General features: G+C 40.7%; 1 protein-coding gene across 6 annotated transcripts in view; it reads right to left on the bottom strand.

The window, feature by feature from the left end:
* LOC120516555 (spectrin beta chain, non-erythrocytic 1) overlaps positions 1-15,602 on the bottom strand; it is a 256,791-nt gene extending 241,189 nt beyond the window's left edge. For 3 of the 6 annotated variants that reach the window (XM_039738308.1, XM_039738311.1, XM_039738309.1), the window contains exons 1-2: positions 15,053-15,601; positions 1,486-1,590 (exon numbers count right to left, since the gene is read on the bottom strand). In XM_039738308.1, the coding sequence (XP_039594242.1) occupies positions 1,486-1,590; positions 15,053-15,538 (591 nt within the window). In that variant the 5' untranslated portion in view covers positions 15,539-15,601. Of the gene's footprint in view, positions 1-1,485; positions 1,591-15,052 lie in introns of all 6 variants that reach the window. The other 3 variants (XM_039738312.1, XM_039738313.1, XM_039738310.1) reach the window with 2 other exon arrangements.
* Positions 15,603-17,353: the final 1,751 nt, after the last annotated feature.

The raw sequence follows: 17,353 nt of genomic DNA, 5'->3' as shown, positions 1-17,353 counted from the left end.
AATTGCAGCAAGACGTCTTGATAGTTGAGCGTATTTAGACTTGCTGGCTGCCTGACTGCTGGTAATTCCGCTTTGTATATGACGCGTTATGCCAACCCTCGACTGAGTTATTTGTTCGCGGCATGCCATCAGCAGTTATAACAGTTATAACCTAGCACATAATGTGTACATAATGCGCACGCGTCCCACTCTCTTGGCCTCTCTGCGATTTTGTCGGGCGCATTTGTCGAAAACCAGTTAGCGGGTTTGTCGGCGCTCATTTGTCCGTCGTGGTTTTGTCGGGGCTCATATGTCTATCGCGCTTTTGTCGGTAAACCCCCGTGATTCATGATGAGTAGCAGAATGGGTTGCGAAGCCCAGGGATGCTGCCATCTAGTGTGTTGGGGAGGCCTATAGTTTTGAAACAAAGCCTCCCTCCCTTGTTCTGTCACATTGGCCTCCCTGCCAGTTAATAGAAAGGAACCAGTCTCAGCTTGGACGTCTATCCATGTGTGTGATCCTTTACACAGTTGACAAAACCCAATCATAACCCTTTGTCTCTCTGTCACGCAAATCATACAAACTCACTGCTACTTTATTTCTGTCAAGTTTCATTTACTCGTGATTCTTTAATTCCAGTATGATTGTTTCAGCTTAATCTTGGCTTTTTTGCTTATTTTTTTTTTTCTTTTTGTAAAGCCTTTACAATTTAAGATTTTTTGGCTACATTTTTATTTTGTCTTTCTTGCATGTCTTTGTTCTGTTCCCTCCTAATACAGTCTAGTTTAAATATCTGTTTCCAGAAATTCATTTCGCTTAGAGTAAATTAGTCATGACTTCAGCACAATTTGGAGTGCGTTTCATGCATGTTCACCTAAAATCTGGTTACTGGGCCATAACACAAAGTCTAAAACCAATGTCTTTACTTCCGCATACGTGTGAGGGAAAACCAGATGTCTCCATGTGTGCTTACCAACCTATGGAGAGCTTGTCCTCATTGGCTACATTAAATGCTGATATGGCACAGCTCAGGGCCGCAAAGCAATTTAGGGCATATGTAGCACATGCTGCTTTAGAAAGTCAAAGAGTATTCTTAAAGAACTCAGCCATTCTGCACAGTCCCTTCTTTGCTGTGGCAAGCTTTACGGGGCAATTAGCCATCACACTCTCAGGTCATAAGGCTTCTCAAATGTTTCTCATACAGTATACATGAACATGCTTGATGTGTTTCTTTATATCTATATATCTATTATTGTATTCATTGTCTGCTCTTTGTATTACACATTTGCTAGTCTGTGGAAGACATGCAAATCAGAATCTGATTGTCCTGTGCACACATGGCCAGCAACTTTAATTTGAACTTGGACTTGAAAACACTTTAACAATGTTAATAGTGTATAAATTAGTTTAAAAAGTGTTATCAATTTGGAAACACTATGTTACTATATTTTGTCAATGGATTACCAATAATACAAGGATCAGTTTGTGAAGAAGCAAATTACTCACCAAGTGATGTGGCGTTGCAGTGTCGGTTGTGTGCCATGACGCAGGTGATGATGGACTGCCTGCTACATTTTGCTCTTCATCAACACTTTCTTTTCTTAGTAAAACCTACAAGACAAAGCAACATTAACATACAAGTATACAATTATAAAACTTTTCAAATGTGTCAGATTAATAACTAGCAATGATCTTTGATTTCAACAATAGCTTACTTTGCATAAATTATGTTCATTTACAACTTAATCTATTCAATTTTCAGTATATTTTGATTCATTTCTCAACCTACTAAATTTAATTCAGGGCTGCTCAGAGCCAACTTCTGCCATAGCAGCATCAGTTAAGACGAAAACCAACCCAGCCAGTGTGCCAGTCCATGGCAGGACTTACTCACTTATACCAGGCCAATACAGAGTCACCAATTAACTCTGCATATAGTAAAGTTAATAGTAAAATGCAATCTGCATGAAAATAATACAGTATGAAATCTACTGTATAAAAAAGCTACTCTGTGTATGTGTGTGTATGTGTGTGTATGTGTGTGTCTGCTCCCTCTGAGCACTCTGATTGGTCAGCTTGGCTTTGGTCTCTTTGGTCCGTTTTGCTTTGGTTATTTAGTCAGATTTTGACAGATCATGGAAGGAAGCACCAGACAGAAGAGGTTGAGACATAGGAGGATACTGAGGAACGCAGTACAGTAGGAAGGAACACTGAGAGTCGCCTTAAAAGACGGGTTTTTTCATACCGGATTACGGGGGCCCATATTTCTTTGGCAGGAGTCAAAAAACAGACAGGAGGTGAGCAAGGCACCTCAAAATGACAGAGTCTGAGAAGCAGGCTTTATGGCAGCGGTTCTTAAACTGTGGGGCAAGGTGCGAAGTAACAAAAAGGGGGGTGCGAATCGAAAATATGAAAAATACATCTATTGAAACCAAAACAAATTAACGTAAACTACATTCTGATACTAGAAAAATAGATATAGTGTTAGATAAATGTCGATAAAAATTAAGTAGGTATAATAAAATGTGAATTTCCCCCTGGGATTAATAAAGTATCTATCTATCTATCTATCTATCTATCTATCTATCTATCTATCTATCTATCTATCTATCTATCTATCTATCTATCTATCTATCTATCTATTATAAAGTGCCTTTCATATCCTATCTATCTATCTATCTATCTATCTATCTATCTATCTATCTATCTAAAATATGCATCTATGATATATCATTAATTAAAAAAGAACAAAAAAACAAAGAAAACAAAGTAAAACGTCATAAAGAGGTTAAAAAACAAGGAGCCAAACACATGCAGAGCAGGTTAGAGATAATGAAAACTGGAATTCAGAAGACTCGTAGAAATACATGCGGAGTAAGATACAGAATATGAAAGCAGAAAAAACGACAGTGTCAAAACAAAGAAAGTAAAGATCGCATTAGTGCAAAGAAAGACAAATTATTACTCGGAGAAATAACGAAATGGTGAATAGAGATCGAATATATGGACACAGGTGATATGTCAGAAGTATGGGGGTCCTTTCATCGGAGCAACGTTTCAGCCGTGGCATGGCCAAATGGGCAGGCAGCTAGATGGATGAGGTCTCCAGGACTCTAAAAATATCCAAACCTAATTATGTCATATCATCTACTGTTAAACCGTACTTCTAAAATTTTTATTATTATGCTGTATTAAGGAATTGTTCTGTTGTGTATATTGTATTGTATTGACCCCCTACTTTTGACACCCACTGCACGCCCAACCTACCTGGAAAGGGGTCTCTCTTTGAACTGCCTTTCCCGAGGTTTCTTCCATTTTTCCCTACAAGGTTTTTATTGGGAGTTTTTCCTTGTCTTCTCAGAGAGTCAAGGCTGGGGGGCTGTCAAAAGGCAGGGCCTGTTAAAGCCCATTGCGGCACTTCCTGTGTGATTTTGGGCTATACAAAAATAAACTGTATTGTATTGTATTGTATTGTATGTAAATATTGTAAGGCTAGGAAGTTTAAGTCAAGAGAATTTCAAAAACGGAGAAACCTGTCCTGAATTATGGTACAAAGTCATTAAACACAAGTCTCACAGAGTTCATTTAAAAGATTCAGCATATTGGGACACGAGAGATTCCAAATATTGTTTTTTACAGAAGTTCTGAAATAAAAGTGAAACTAATGAAATAGCAACAATTCAAAGAAAAAAAAATCTTAAAAGTGTGTATCCAGAAAACCAAACACGGGGGTTGGCGAGCAAAGCGAGTCATTCAATAAAATCATTTTTTTTTTTTTTTACGTTTTTTTCCATTTTTATTGTCACATAGTAACTTCACACGAATATTTGCAGCTTCAGACGTTTTTTGCAACTATTTCATCATTCTTGGACAACCTCAAAATAGCATCATCTGCCTCACCCATTTTACGGATTGCTCCACAGATGGCATAAGTTTTGAATTGTCCATTAAACCTGCCAGTTACTTTACTTTAAAATCACGTTTTTAAGGAGTGGAATGATACAGTCAAAAGCATTTAGGCCCGTGTCCCCTATCAGATGAAGCAAATTATTTTTGTCAATTTCTTTTTAAAATCCTACATTTTTCTCTTGGTGGAAGGAGAAATTTTTGGTTTAAATCTGGGAAACTGCTAAAGTCATCTCTTCTGTCTTGCATTTTAGCACTGGTTAAGCTGATTGATTTAGAAGCATTTTAACTTTCTTTTCTATTTGTTCTTTAAATCATATTCTCATCTAGTTTGTAATGTTTCTTGTAAAGATATTCTTTTCTGAAAGACACTTTATAAGTGAAGATTGACTGGTTGTTTGAATGAGACATAGCGGTGCAGTGATTTTGCCTCACAGCTCCAGAAGATGTGGCTGTCATCTGTGTGAAATGCTTATTCTCCCCCTGCATGTCAATGTCTGTGTTTTCTCTTGGTACTCCAGTTTTCTCCCCTCGTATACAGTATACATATTATGACACCCTGTATACATTGTGAAGCTAGGAAGCCCAGGCAGCAACAGGCCACCAGGAGCGAGTTAGGAGTCAAACGGCAGAGAACGGCCTCATAGAAAATTTTCACAGGAGTGAGACCCACACTGCCAACATTCCTGAATGCCAACTGGTGCCCCAGAATTGAAACCAGCAGGGGCATCAGAGCATGTGGGAAAGAGTGGCATTCTACAAAGAAGATAGAAACACTTCCACAAAAAAGCAGATGGTTGTCCAATAGCCTGAATTAGAGAGCGAAAGGAGCCCTGAAGATATGACAGAAGGCTCCTAGAGGGCACATGCATCAGAATAAGACTGTAAAGGACCGTGCTATCACTGTAGTATAACATGCACCTTCTTTTAAGGGGAACTAAATAAACTGTTATGAAGGGATATGACAGGCCACTAAATGGAATTAGTAGTCTGACACCTCTGTACAGTAGTCAAAGAAAAGGTGGAAGCTGAGATCTGTGTTTTGGGGCATATAACGGGCAAGTGAGTCAACTATTTTAGCACAGCTTAGCTGTTAGCTAAACCAATGAGCCTGATGAACTGAAATGTCGCCTCTTGTTTGTCAACTTTTGTTTGTTTTCTTATAAAACCATTTGCAAGGCTCAGTGGGTGTTCAAGCTGAAGTGATTTTATAATGATTCCTATTTTTTTAATAGGATATTTTTTTGTTTTTTGTTAGTTTTGCATTGGACATGTTTAAGAATTTCTGCAGTGGGCTGGTGCCCTGCCCAGGGTTTTGTTTCCTACCTTGCACCCTGTGTTGGCTGGGATTGGCTCTGGCAGAGCCCCAAGACCCTGTAGTTTGGATATAGCGGGTTGGATAATGGATGGATGGATGGATGTTTAAGAATTTAATGGGACAAGGTGGTACAGTGGCATTGCATAGGGATAATTAATTAACATTCGAAAGCAAATTTCCAAAAGTCAGTGTATTTACTATTGAAAAACTGCTTTTACCGAATGTTTTCAGAATTCTTATAAATGATATATTTTTAGTCTTTTAATGGCCAGCCCTGACACAGACAGGCGTAGGACACGGGTTTAAAGCACACAAACGTTTCGTTTTCGTTTCCCTTGTAGGAAATGTGTTTCCCGTCTCCCACAAGCACATCAACACAGACCCAAGCACAGCACAAACACAATACGTTTACTTTTCTTCTTCTTTTCCTCCTTCACTTCGTCAGCCTCCTCCTGATTATGGCTCCCGGAGTAGTGGCTGCTGGCTCCTTTTATAACGCACCCAGAAGTGCTCCAGGTACACTCCTGGGTGTAGTGGAAGAGCTGTTCTGTAGGGCTCAGCAGCACCTACTGCACCCCCTGGCAGCGCCCACGGATCCTAACAGGGCTGCACCAAACTCCAACTCCGTGGGAGTCCTGGGTACTGCTGCCATCTAGTGTTCTGGGGGAGGTACTGTCCTGGCCAGGCTTGCTCCAAATTAGGGAGAGTTGCGTCCTGGCCAGGGAAGGGCCCCGGCGGTCCGCCACATACTATATTGATTTCTTGACATAACAAGCTAGGCTACACGTCTATGACGGTTTGAAATTCATGAAATCAGCATAGGCCTCAGCGTTGTGTGCAGTGCAGCATCTATTGGGATGTATTTTGTAATGCACATAGTAATGAAATGCATTGTATTTGTCATTTCAACAGATTGCACATTGCAAACATTTGTAGTAATAAAATGGAATGACAAATGTGATACATATGTTTCTGTAATTTGTCAATTGGTATGGAATTTATAACAGAAGCGTTAATGTTTGTGACGTGCAATCTGCTGGAATGGCAAATACAATACATTTTATTACTATAAAATAGCTGTGATGTGCCATCTGTGAAAATGACAGAGACTTACAAACTAGAAGGACACACAGATACACGTGAACCTAAGAGAGATGGAAAATGTTTCATCTTTGGACTAAATCAATACTTTCATTCGAATTTATGAGAAACCTGTTAGAAATGTGCTACCTTTTAAATCCTTGGGGGTAGGAGCTAGTGTACATTAAAGATGGTGTGATAAGTACACTTTCCATTTTGGGGATCACACTAGGAATAAATAATTTTTGGGTTACAGTAGGGTTGGCAAGTTGGTTCAGTACCAGTTTATTCATCCATCAATTCATTTTTGAATCCACTTAGGTCTCATGGAGCCATAATTTACACAAACTGGATGCTGGCCATGACAGGACACAGTCACTCACAGAAATCTAATTCAGAATCAGCCCTTTAACAAAATATACAAATTGTAAATGCCAGAAGGAAACCTACACGGTCATGGAGAAATATGAAAATAGCACATGTACAGAAACCAGGCAGAGATTTGAATCCAGAACTCTAGAGTTAATCTTGATATTTGTATTTTTGTGACAAACTAAACCTTCTTACTTCTAATTTTATTGGTGGTTAGATATATAGTAAATGAATCTGAAAATAGACTGATTTGGACTGTTTTCAAAGTTTTACATTTATGTATGTATTTTTGGACAAACATCCATCCATCCATCCATTATCCAACCCGCTATATCCTAACTACAGGGTCTGCTGGAGCCAATCAGGAGCCAACACAGGGCACAAGGCAGGAAACAAACCCTGGGCAGAGCGCCAGTCCACTGCAGGGCACACACCAAGCACACACACTAGGGACAATTTAGGATCGCCAATGCAACTAACCTCCATGTTTTTGGACTGTGGGAGGAAACCCACGCAGACACGAGGAGAACAAGCAGACTCCACGCAGGGAAGCAAACCCAGGTCTCCTTACTGTGAGGCAGCAGTGCTACTACTGCACCACCGTGCCACTCATAGCAGTTCATCTGAAGTTTACATCATCTTGTGCTAATACCTGACCTTTTATTTTCCGTACATCCAGTCCAGCGAGCGGGTCCCCCAACTTAGCAGGATTGGCACTCCAAGCCACCATAAAAAAAAAACCAAGTCACACTGTTCCAGTGCGGTGCTGAGGTTTGCACGGCTGCAGTCAGGTCCCAATCTGGGTGGTCTGTCGTGTGGTGGGTGCGACATCACGCCATAAAATCAGCACGTGCTCCCAATCACAAACAGTGAAATGTGGAGACCCCTAAACAGGTGGGCTTTTACTGGGCACCCATCATCCATCCATTATCCAACCTGCTATATCCTAACGCAGGCTCATGGGGGTCTGCTGGAGCCAATCCCAGCCAGCACAGGGCACAAGGAAGCAACAAACCCCGGGCAGGGCACCGGCCCACCGCAGGGCACACACACCCACGCCAAGCACACACACTAGGGACAATTTAGGATCGCCAATGCACCTAACCTGCATGTCTTTGGACTGTGGGAGGAAACCCACGCAGAGAACATGCAAACTCCACGCAGGGGGGGCCTGGGAAGTGAACACGGGTCCCCTAACTGCGAGGCAGCAGCGCTACCCACTGTGCCACCATACCGCCCCTTGTAATACTAATACAAATAATAATTCCTTAAATTTATATAGTGCTTTTCAGACTACTCAAGGCACTTTCCTTAGTGAATGGGGAGCCACCTCAACCACCACTAACGTGTAGCATCCACCTGGATGAGGCAACGGCAGCCATTTTTGCGTCACCACACATTAGTTGTTAGATGGTAAAGGGGTGAGAGACAGGGGATGATTAGGAGGCCAGAATAATTAGGCAGTGGTGGGCAGTTTAACCTGGACATTGGGATACACCCTGATCATTAAGAAGGAATGTCTTTTGTAACCACAGAGAGTCAGGACCTCTCATCCAAATGACGGCACCATTTTTACAGAACAGTGTCCCCATCGCTGCACTGGGACATTAGGCATTTCACTCAGCAGGGTAAGCGTCCACACACAGGGGCCTCACCAACAGCTCTTCCAGCAACAACCCAAGCTTCTCCAAGATGGTTTCTCATCCAAGTAATGGCCGGGCCTGAACGTGCTTAGCTGCAGGTGGATGACCTCCTCTGAAATGACTTTGCTATGCTACTGTAAGTTCGACATCAGTGCATATAAAACAGGATTTTAATTTTAAAAAACTGGCAACATTAACCTTATTTTAATAAATACGCACGCTCTAGTGTATATAATGCCATTATATAGGATGTGTTGTGCATTATTAAAAAAAAAATGTCCATGTTTTCTGAAAGTGGAACACTGGAAAGTTAAATGACTTGGTTGGGGTCACAGGTACTCCGTGCTTTATACTCCAGCATTTATAACTATTAAATAACACGGTAGTAGCTTTTCTAGTTAGCCCTATTCTAAAGTATTATAAATGTACAGCCCCCAGCAACTCAGCTCTTTCCAGAGACTTCCAAAGTGTCATAACATACAGTAAGTCAGTGGTGGAAAATAAAGACACGTTCTCCATAGCTTTTAGTGATGAATGGTGAACACTAACCTAAGAGACTTTACTGTTAGATGCAATTATTTGCACATTTTAACAGGGTGGGTACTGGAAGGGTAATCGGCTTACTCGGGGTCAAATAGGCCATCAGTACTGGGGAAGCAACCTGCAACATAGCTGTATAGAGTCTTAATCACTAAATCCATTTTCCAACCCGCTGAATCCCAACACAGGGGTCTGCTGGAGCCAATCCCAGCCAGCAGTAACCAATCCTGGGCAGGGTGCCAACCCACACAAACACACCCACTAGGGCCAATTTAGGATCGCCAATCAACCTAACTTGCCTGTCTTTGGACTGTGGGAGGAAACCCACACAGACACGGGGAGAACATGCAAACTCCACGCAGGGAGGACCCGGGAAGCGAACCCTGGTCTCCTAACTGCGAGGCAGCAGCGCTACCACTGCCCACTGCCACGGCCCACCTGCCAAGTTGTTTGCCTGCCTATGGTAAAGTCATCCCTGATGGAGGATCACAGGAATCATGGGAATGGTAAATGGTAAATGGCCTGTATTTGATATAGCGCCTAACTAGAGTTCAAGAACCCCCCTAGGCGCTTTACAACACAACAGTCATTCACCCATTCACACACACATTCATACGCTGAAAGAGGGAAAGAGGGGTCCTTTCATCGGAGCAACATTTCAGCCGTGGCATGGCCAAATGGGGAGGCAGCTAGATGGATGAGGTCTCCAGGACTCTAAAAATATCCAAACCTAATTATGTCATATCATCTACTGTTAAACCGTACTTCTAAAATTTTTATTATTATGCTGTCTTAAGGAATTGTTCTGTTGTGTATATTGTATTGTATTGACCCCCGACTTTTGACACCTACTGCACGCCCAACATACCTGGAAAGGGGTCTCTCTTTGAACTGCCTTTCCCGAGGTTTCTTCCATTTTTCCCTACAAGGTTTTATTGGGAGTTTTTCCTTGTCTTCTCAGAGAGTCAAGGCTGGGGGGCTGTCAAAAGGCAGGGCCTGTTAAAGCCCATTGCGGCACTTCCTGTGTGATTTTGGGCTATACAAAAATAAACTGTATTGTATTGTATTGTACCACTGCGCCACCGTGCCGCCCAATCACTAAACCAAACTGAATAATTCAAGAATTGAATGTCTAGTCATTCTGCTAAATCCAGTCATCAATTCTTCTCCTTCAGGCCCCCTAAATACAAGTCAGTGGCACAGGGGGGCCAGTATGTACTGTCATCTTAGCAACGTCAGGAGCGAGGCAGGAATCCGCTCTGGAAGAGCTACCAGTAGATTACACGACACACTCAAGTCCATTTATACCTGGACAAGTAGGCAGATATCCCAAAATGTATGCGGGAGGAAACTTAGAGAGCAGGAAAAGTCCACAGAGATGATAAGTGGACTGGGATTCAAATCGAAGCCACTGGTACCATAAAGCAGCAGCGCCAGCCAATGTGCCACATTCAGCTAAGTACACGGAAGTAATGAATTGCAGTTGGGATTTTAATACATTTCGACATCAAATTGTTTATAAATGGCCACATATCAAAATCTAAAAAATCCAGAAGAATATTTAAAGTGCTTACTAACTGGATAATCTTTATTACCTAAATAATACGTGTCAGAATATAAATATTTTTATTTAACCTGCTACTTACTGTTATTATCACTCTTCTACTAAATCTTTCCTTTAGATTTTATTTAATTATATTACATTTTTTTCATATTATTAAATTAGAGAATCTCAGACACTTTAATGGAGAGGAAATAAAACTCTAGGAATTAAAAAAAATATATATGTGCTGAGCACTTTTGGCGTCTTTTTCTTTTCTTTTATTTTTCTCCATCTTTTTAATGAAATAAGCTTAACTTCTGACTGTTATGATGTTATGATGATCATTTTGTCAATTCATTTGACAGTTTTGTCATGTTTTCATTTTTTCCTAAATTCCCAGACTGAGTTTATCGCTGACCAAGTTATGAAACGTTTTGCTCGAATTCCCCAGCATTGTCACTGATATGCCCTTGTATTAAATGCCTTACATTAAACTGGAAACATTCAAGTATGTTATTAGTTTTGGAAGGCAAAAATAGAAATTATGGAATAAAGTTCCAGATAAGTGTATCTGAAGCCAAAAAAAAAAAAAATCTAAAGACTTATTTAAAGGAATAATGCGTTTAACATGATGCACACTTCACGTGTAAATGGTTTTGTTTAAAGGAAATGTTCTGGCAAAGCAAAGGGAAATTATAAAGTAGGATGAAAAATTAGAGGAAGCCTGACCAGTATAGCTAAGACAAACATAGACGGTCTTAATGTAATCCATAGCAAATGCTCCAACAGTGGCAGTTTTGTTTTTCTGTACGTGTAGCATTTTTATCACTAAAAATTACTAAAGCTAATGAAGTTGCTATAAAAAACGTGATAAAAGAATAACAACGAAGCATACAAAAAATAATAATGCGTAAATTCCTTTTTTCCTGTTTAATGAATTTATTTTCAACATGCTTAACCTCTTAGGAAAAAGCTGAAGTGTATAAAACGTTGCCTGTCCAGACAGCAAATGAATGTCCCACATGTGGTCTGAGTAATGTGTTTTCTAACAGTGAACTGAACCTTAAAGGTTCTTCAAAGACTAGATAATGGAATAATGGGAAGCTGTTGCAAAGAATCCTTTTTATTTCTCTTGCAGTGTGATTTCACAATCTCGTAGTCGGAAGTATAGTTCTGTTGATCTTGGTTAAATGAAAGATGACCAGATTTTCCCCGACGACAGTGAAAATGAATAAGCAGCTCAAGTAAATTGATGAATGGATAGATAGCGATTAAATCCTGCTTTGCCCTTTATTTTTCACATTCTGAACAAATAGTCAAACATTTGCACATCTGAATAAAATCTCATATTAAAATGAATTGTATGGTTAACTTTCATGATGAAGCTTTATGCCATGTTATTCTAATGCTATTAATTAACACAATTTCTAGACAAGTTCTTTTTTTTTCTGTTTCTGTGTATATATATATGTGTGTGTCTGTAAATATATACATATAATGTATGTACATATGTGTGTGTCTAAATATGTGCAATTAGTCTCTCTCTGTATCTATCTACCATATTATTTTATCTTCTTTTCTTTTGTGATGTAGCAGCTTTTACTGCAGACATGGCCAAGTGGTGAACGTATTACCTGCTTTGCGCTCAGGGCTGCTGGAATTCGTATTTCTGGTGACCCCAAATTTGATTAAGAGAATTGGAGGATGTTATGTATCTTATGCATCTTGTTGTTTCCTGAAAAATCACTATTACTTCCATCTATCCATTTACTAACCCGCTGAATCCCAGCCAACACAGGGCACGAACCAATCCTGGGCAGGGTGCCAACCCACCGCAGGACACACACAAACACAATTTAGAATCGCCAATCCACCTAACCTGCATGTCTTTGGATTGTGGGAGGAAACCGGAGCGCCGGAGGAAACCCCGCAGACACGGGAGAACATGCAAACTCCACGCAGGGAGGACCCGGGAAGCGAACCGGGTCTCCTAACTGCGAGGCAGCAGCGCTACCACTGCGCCACCGTGCCGCCCACTATTACTTGATCATTATAAAATGAAAACCTTTAATTATGTTTAAGACCTAATGAGGGGGTGGCACGGTGGCGCAGTGGGTAGCGCTGCAGCCTCGCAGTTAGGAGACCTGGGTTTGCATGTTCTCCCCGTGTCTGCGTGGGTTTCCTCCCACAGTCCAAAGACATGCAGGTTAGGTGCACTGGCGATCTGAAATTGTCCCTAGTGCGTGCTTGGTGTGTGTGTGTGTTTCTGCGTGTGCCCTGTGGTGGGCTGGCACCCTGTCCGAGGTTTGTTTCCTGTGACTCCAGTGACATTCATGGTCAGCTGATTGGTGAGAAAAATTGTCATAATATAAATGGGTGTATAAGCCCAGTGATATACCACCTTACACCAAATGCTGCTAGGACAGGCTCTAACTCTCTCTGACACCCCATAATGGAGTAAGTAGGTTAAGATGGATGGATATATAAATCATAAGTGAACTATCTGAAAAATAATTCCATAGTGAACCTGCTACGGGGAGATTATGGCCAGATCACTTGGCTTTGAGCTGTGTATCTGAGTTGTATCTGAGTTGGTGTCCTGGTTGTTTTGGGGTGGCATGGTGGCACAGTGGCAAAATTCTATATTTTTGGTGCAGTTTTACTCACGGCAAAGCTCCACTTACTTTAATTTTTGTTAATAAGTGATGATTGGCGGCACGGTGGCGCAGTGGGTAGCACTGCTGCCTCACAGTTAGGGGACCCGTGTTCACTTCTCAGGTCCTCCCTGCGTGGGTTTCCTCTGGGTACTCCGGTTTCCTTCCACAGTCCAAAGACATGCAGGTTGGGTGCATTGGCAATTCTAAATTGTCCTTGGTGTGTGGGTGTGTGTGTGTGTGGCGCCCTGCCCGGGGTTTGTTTCCTGCCTTGTGCCCTGTGTTGGCTGGGATTGACTCCAGCAGACCCCCGTGACCCAGTAGTTAGGATGGATGGACCTAATGAGAAAATGAAAAGACTGTAGTGACGACTATTAGATAGATTATCTAATAAACAGGTCAGTGAACAGATGAATATCTTGAGCTTCTCTTCAAGAAGCAAAAATCACATTCCCCAGAAGCAAGAATAATCAAAATCCATTGTAAGAAGTAACTAAATGTAGGTTTATGGGCTGTAGGCCTAACAAAATAAACAAACATAGTAAAATGTGAATGGATTTCAGTTGCATGGCCACCCTCCTTGTTTTTCCACCTTCAATGAATTTACTGTTCTGCTTCATTAACATGTCGTGATGCCTTCTAGCAAACACTGAAATCATTTCTGGGCAATGTCCTGAACACACTCTATACATGGACACTTCACCTCCGTTCCCTACATTGCTGTTTTTCTTCTTTCTTTTTCTTACCACTCAAATTGTTGCGAGTTCTGCCTTATTTGTAAAGCAGCACAAATCTTATATGAGTAAGTTAATGTTACATTTCCCAAATGTCATACTTTGCTATCACAAACTTCCTAACATCCTGAGGTTGAATCCTGGGCCCCGTTGTCATCCTTGTGGAGATTCTACATTCTCCCTGTGTCTGCGTAGGCCCAGTGTGACCAGTGGCCCAGTCTGGGTGTGTGGGTGGGTGTGTGCATGAATGACTGTGTACTGGGATATACTGGCATTTTGTTTCTGCCATGCATCCAGTGCTCCCACAGTGGGCTGTAGCTTCTCACAACCAATTGGAATATGAGTGCTAGATCATTTTATTTTATATTTTGCTAAAAACTCATCACAAACTTCAAAGGACTTTGTTGGACAGTTATCTTATCCAAAGATCTTTACATACATTGCTCTTCTCTCTCTTGTTAAATTAATCTTAGCCTGACTGAACCTATTCATTTTTTACATTTAAGATTTTTCATTTAAAGATTTACCGATGTTGTTTCTTGTCCTAGTGTGTGGATATAAACACAGGGAACTTCAGTTTCTGTATTCCATCTTTGCCTGAAGAAGGGGCCCGAGTTGCCTCGAAAGCTTGCATATTGTAATCTTTTTAGTTAGCCAATAAAAGGTGTCATTTTGCTTGGCTTTTCTCTATATTTTGCTAACGTAATTAATTATAGAGCCACATCCAGTACACATATATGAAGAGATATGAAAAAGGGTATCTCTACACTGTAAAATAGCGAATCTGTAATGTCTACCGATGTAAAACAGAGGTGAAAAACTATTAACAACTAACGTTTCAGATGTAAACTGGGCTATGACAGATATGCGACAAAAGAGCTCCATTAATCAGTTCTACCTGATTGCACAGTTCATGCAAAGCTCTGTTATAATTCATTGTTGCCATCTTAATTAACAAGTTTTGCTTCCTTTACCTAATCCACAGTTAGCTGTCAATGCAGAATATAAATGCTTTAGAAATAATAACTATTGCTTGGTGATAAATTTTACTACTAACTGTTAAACATTTGAAGATAAGTTAAAGCATTGTTTTCCGATAAGAATGCTGTATATGAATATGTTTGAGTTGAATTGCTATTTCAAATTGGATTCGTATTTTTGTGTCTTCATTCAAAATAGAAGCAAAATTAAAATACAGTTGCGAAGTTACACAAAGTAGGAATAATATTAAACTTTCTCTGGTAAACATCAAAATAGAAAGACAGCAAAGCAAAACCAAGTACCTTAAACTGGGAATTTGGCTTATTTTCACAGCTCACTCCAACAATCCTTGGCAAAACTCTGCAGGCGTTGTTGTTATTATTAATGTTCTCCGGTTTAGTGATGGTCATCTTTGGGCTACTGGCCACTTTATCCAGTGCTTTCTCAAGCCCACTAGAGATGGTAATTTTTCGGATGGAGCGGGAGGATGTTGCCTGAGCTGCGCCATTACTGTTCTCATGGTCTTCCTCCGAGATCTCCTCCTGGCTCCTGTCCACCTGTAGTAGTCTGTTGGCCACAGGTGAAAAGTGTGAGGTCTCGGTGTGCAGTTCTCTGTTCCCCAGATATAAAGGAATTTTCTCATTCAGGTTGTGTCGTAAATTACAGTTGTCCAGTTCAGGATCTGGTAAGTACGTGTTTGTAAACTCGGTACATTTGGACACTGTCGGAACAGAAAGTTTAGTCCCAATGGTGAAAGGCTGAATCTTCCTAACAAAGCTCTCTGACATAGTTCACAGAATTGCAGTCCAGCCTGTGATTATTCGGTAAAGAAGATTTAAAAAAAAAAAAAAAAAAAAAAGGCTATTAAATATCCACAAAAAAACAAAAAAAAAAAAAAGCCTATTTAGCTGTCAACTTTTCTGGTCATATTTAAAAGGCAAAGCACACATGAAAGGATCGCTTCTTGGGATTCTTGAGAACGTATGCGGTCCCAAATACGACGCAGCAGCACACCGAGGTGAGAGGCAGCCGTGGAAAGGCTTCTCCTGAGAATCTGAGCACCAGAGCCTGCTAATTTGCTACTAAGCAGCCTGATAAGAAGGGAGCGGAGTAGGAGGAAAAGAGCTGGCATGCTTCCCAACTGTTCAGTGTATATGAAAAAAAAAAAAAAAATGTCCAGAGCAGTGAAGTCACCACTGTCTGTCAGAGCATGTGCAAATGACTGAAGGAAGGGAGGTTGTAAACTTTGGCTGTCAAAACTTCCTCCCTCTTTGCTCCAGAAATATGCATAGATAAGAAGAAAGAAACTGAGCCTGTAATACACTCCAGCCCGGATCTCCTCAATCCGAAAAAGCTTTGGAATGAGGTAATGCTTTGAACATAAACAACTTGCGCCAGCTCTCAGCCTTACCTCTCTCGTCTCGAGCGTCCTTTTATTTGCTTGGTCGAGGCTCTCTTTTTTAAAAGTAAAACAGGAGGGAAAAGCAGCACACTGAAGCTGCTGGATGTGACACGCAGAAGTACACTGGACTTGGGAAAAATGGTTTAAAAGCCTAACAGTCCTTCAGCTGCTCAAAAAGATTACAGAGAAGTTTTCATTTGCCAAATGCTGCCTTATAAAGCCACTGACATCCAGGATTCCAGATCAAGATGCTTAATGAAGTCAGCTTGTGCTCTTTCCAAAGCTCTCACAGCCGCCGCTTCAGCTGTGAACTGAAGCTCCAAAGCCCTTTGGTGGATTGTTTTAAAAGCCAGCCCTCGGCAGCAGACAAATGTTCAGCACAACTGATATGTTTGACCTCCGAACCTTTGTGGATCACAACACCTTGAGGTCTGCTCAGGCGACGAGGGACTGAGCAAGTGGTCTGGTTTTTGGCAGGATGGGGGCAGGGGTGGAGGCAGAAGGAAAAAGAAGTTGGACAACAGAGATGACAAAAGTGGAATTTAATTCCTCGAGAAGCTGCTGAGCTGAAAAACAGCCTGCCTTTTACAAGTGCAACAACTGGCCCTCGCTTTCCTTTTCCATTTAACTATTTCATGACTATCAAATTACTAGTACTCATAAGGACCAATACTCAATTGCTGAATGAAAAAAAAAGGTTAATAAAACATTTATGTTTAAATCACAGGACAAACATGCAGAAATACATTTGAGATTAAAAGATGAAAGGTGCTACTGTATATGAGGGATAGATAGATGAGATAGATAGATAGATAGATAGATAGATAGATAGATAGATAGATAGATAGATAGATAGATAGATAGATAGATAGATGGGGTGAAAGGTACTATATTATAGATGGATAGATTTTAGTATAGTAGGCAGGATAACATAGATAGATAGATAGATAGATAGATAGATAGATAGATAGATAGATAGATAGATAGATAGATAGATAGATAGATAGATACAGTAGGTAGGTAGATAGATACTTTATTAATCCCAAGGGGAAATTAACATACTCCAGCAGCAGTATACTGATATAAAAAAAAATATTAAATTAAATAGAAATAAAAATGCATGTAAAAGCAGACAATAACTAATGTTAACGTTTACTCCCCCGGGTGGAATTGAAGAGTCGCATAGTGTGGGGTCTCCTCA

The sequence above is a fragment of the Polypterus senegalus genome, chromosome 16, assembly GCF_016835505.1.
Source record: "Polypterus senegalus isolate Bchr_013 chromosome 16, ASM1683550v1, whole genome shotgun sequence".
NCBI classification, from domain to species: domain Eukaryota; kingdom Metazoa; phylum Chordata; class Cladistia; order Polypteriformes; family Polypteridae; genus Polypterus; species Polypterus senegalus.
The sequence above is the reverse complement of the archived record's forward strand: the minus strand, read 5'-3'. Positions and strand labels throughout refer to the sequence as shown.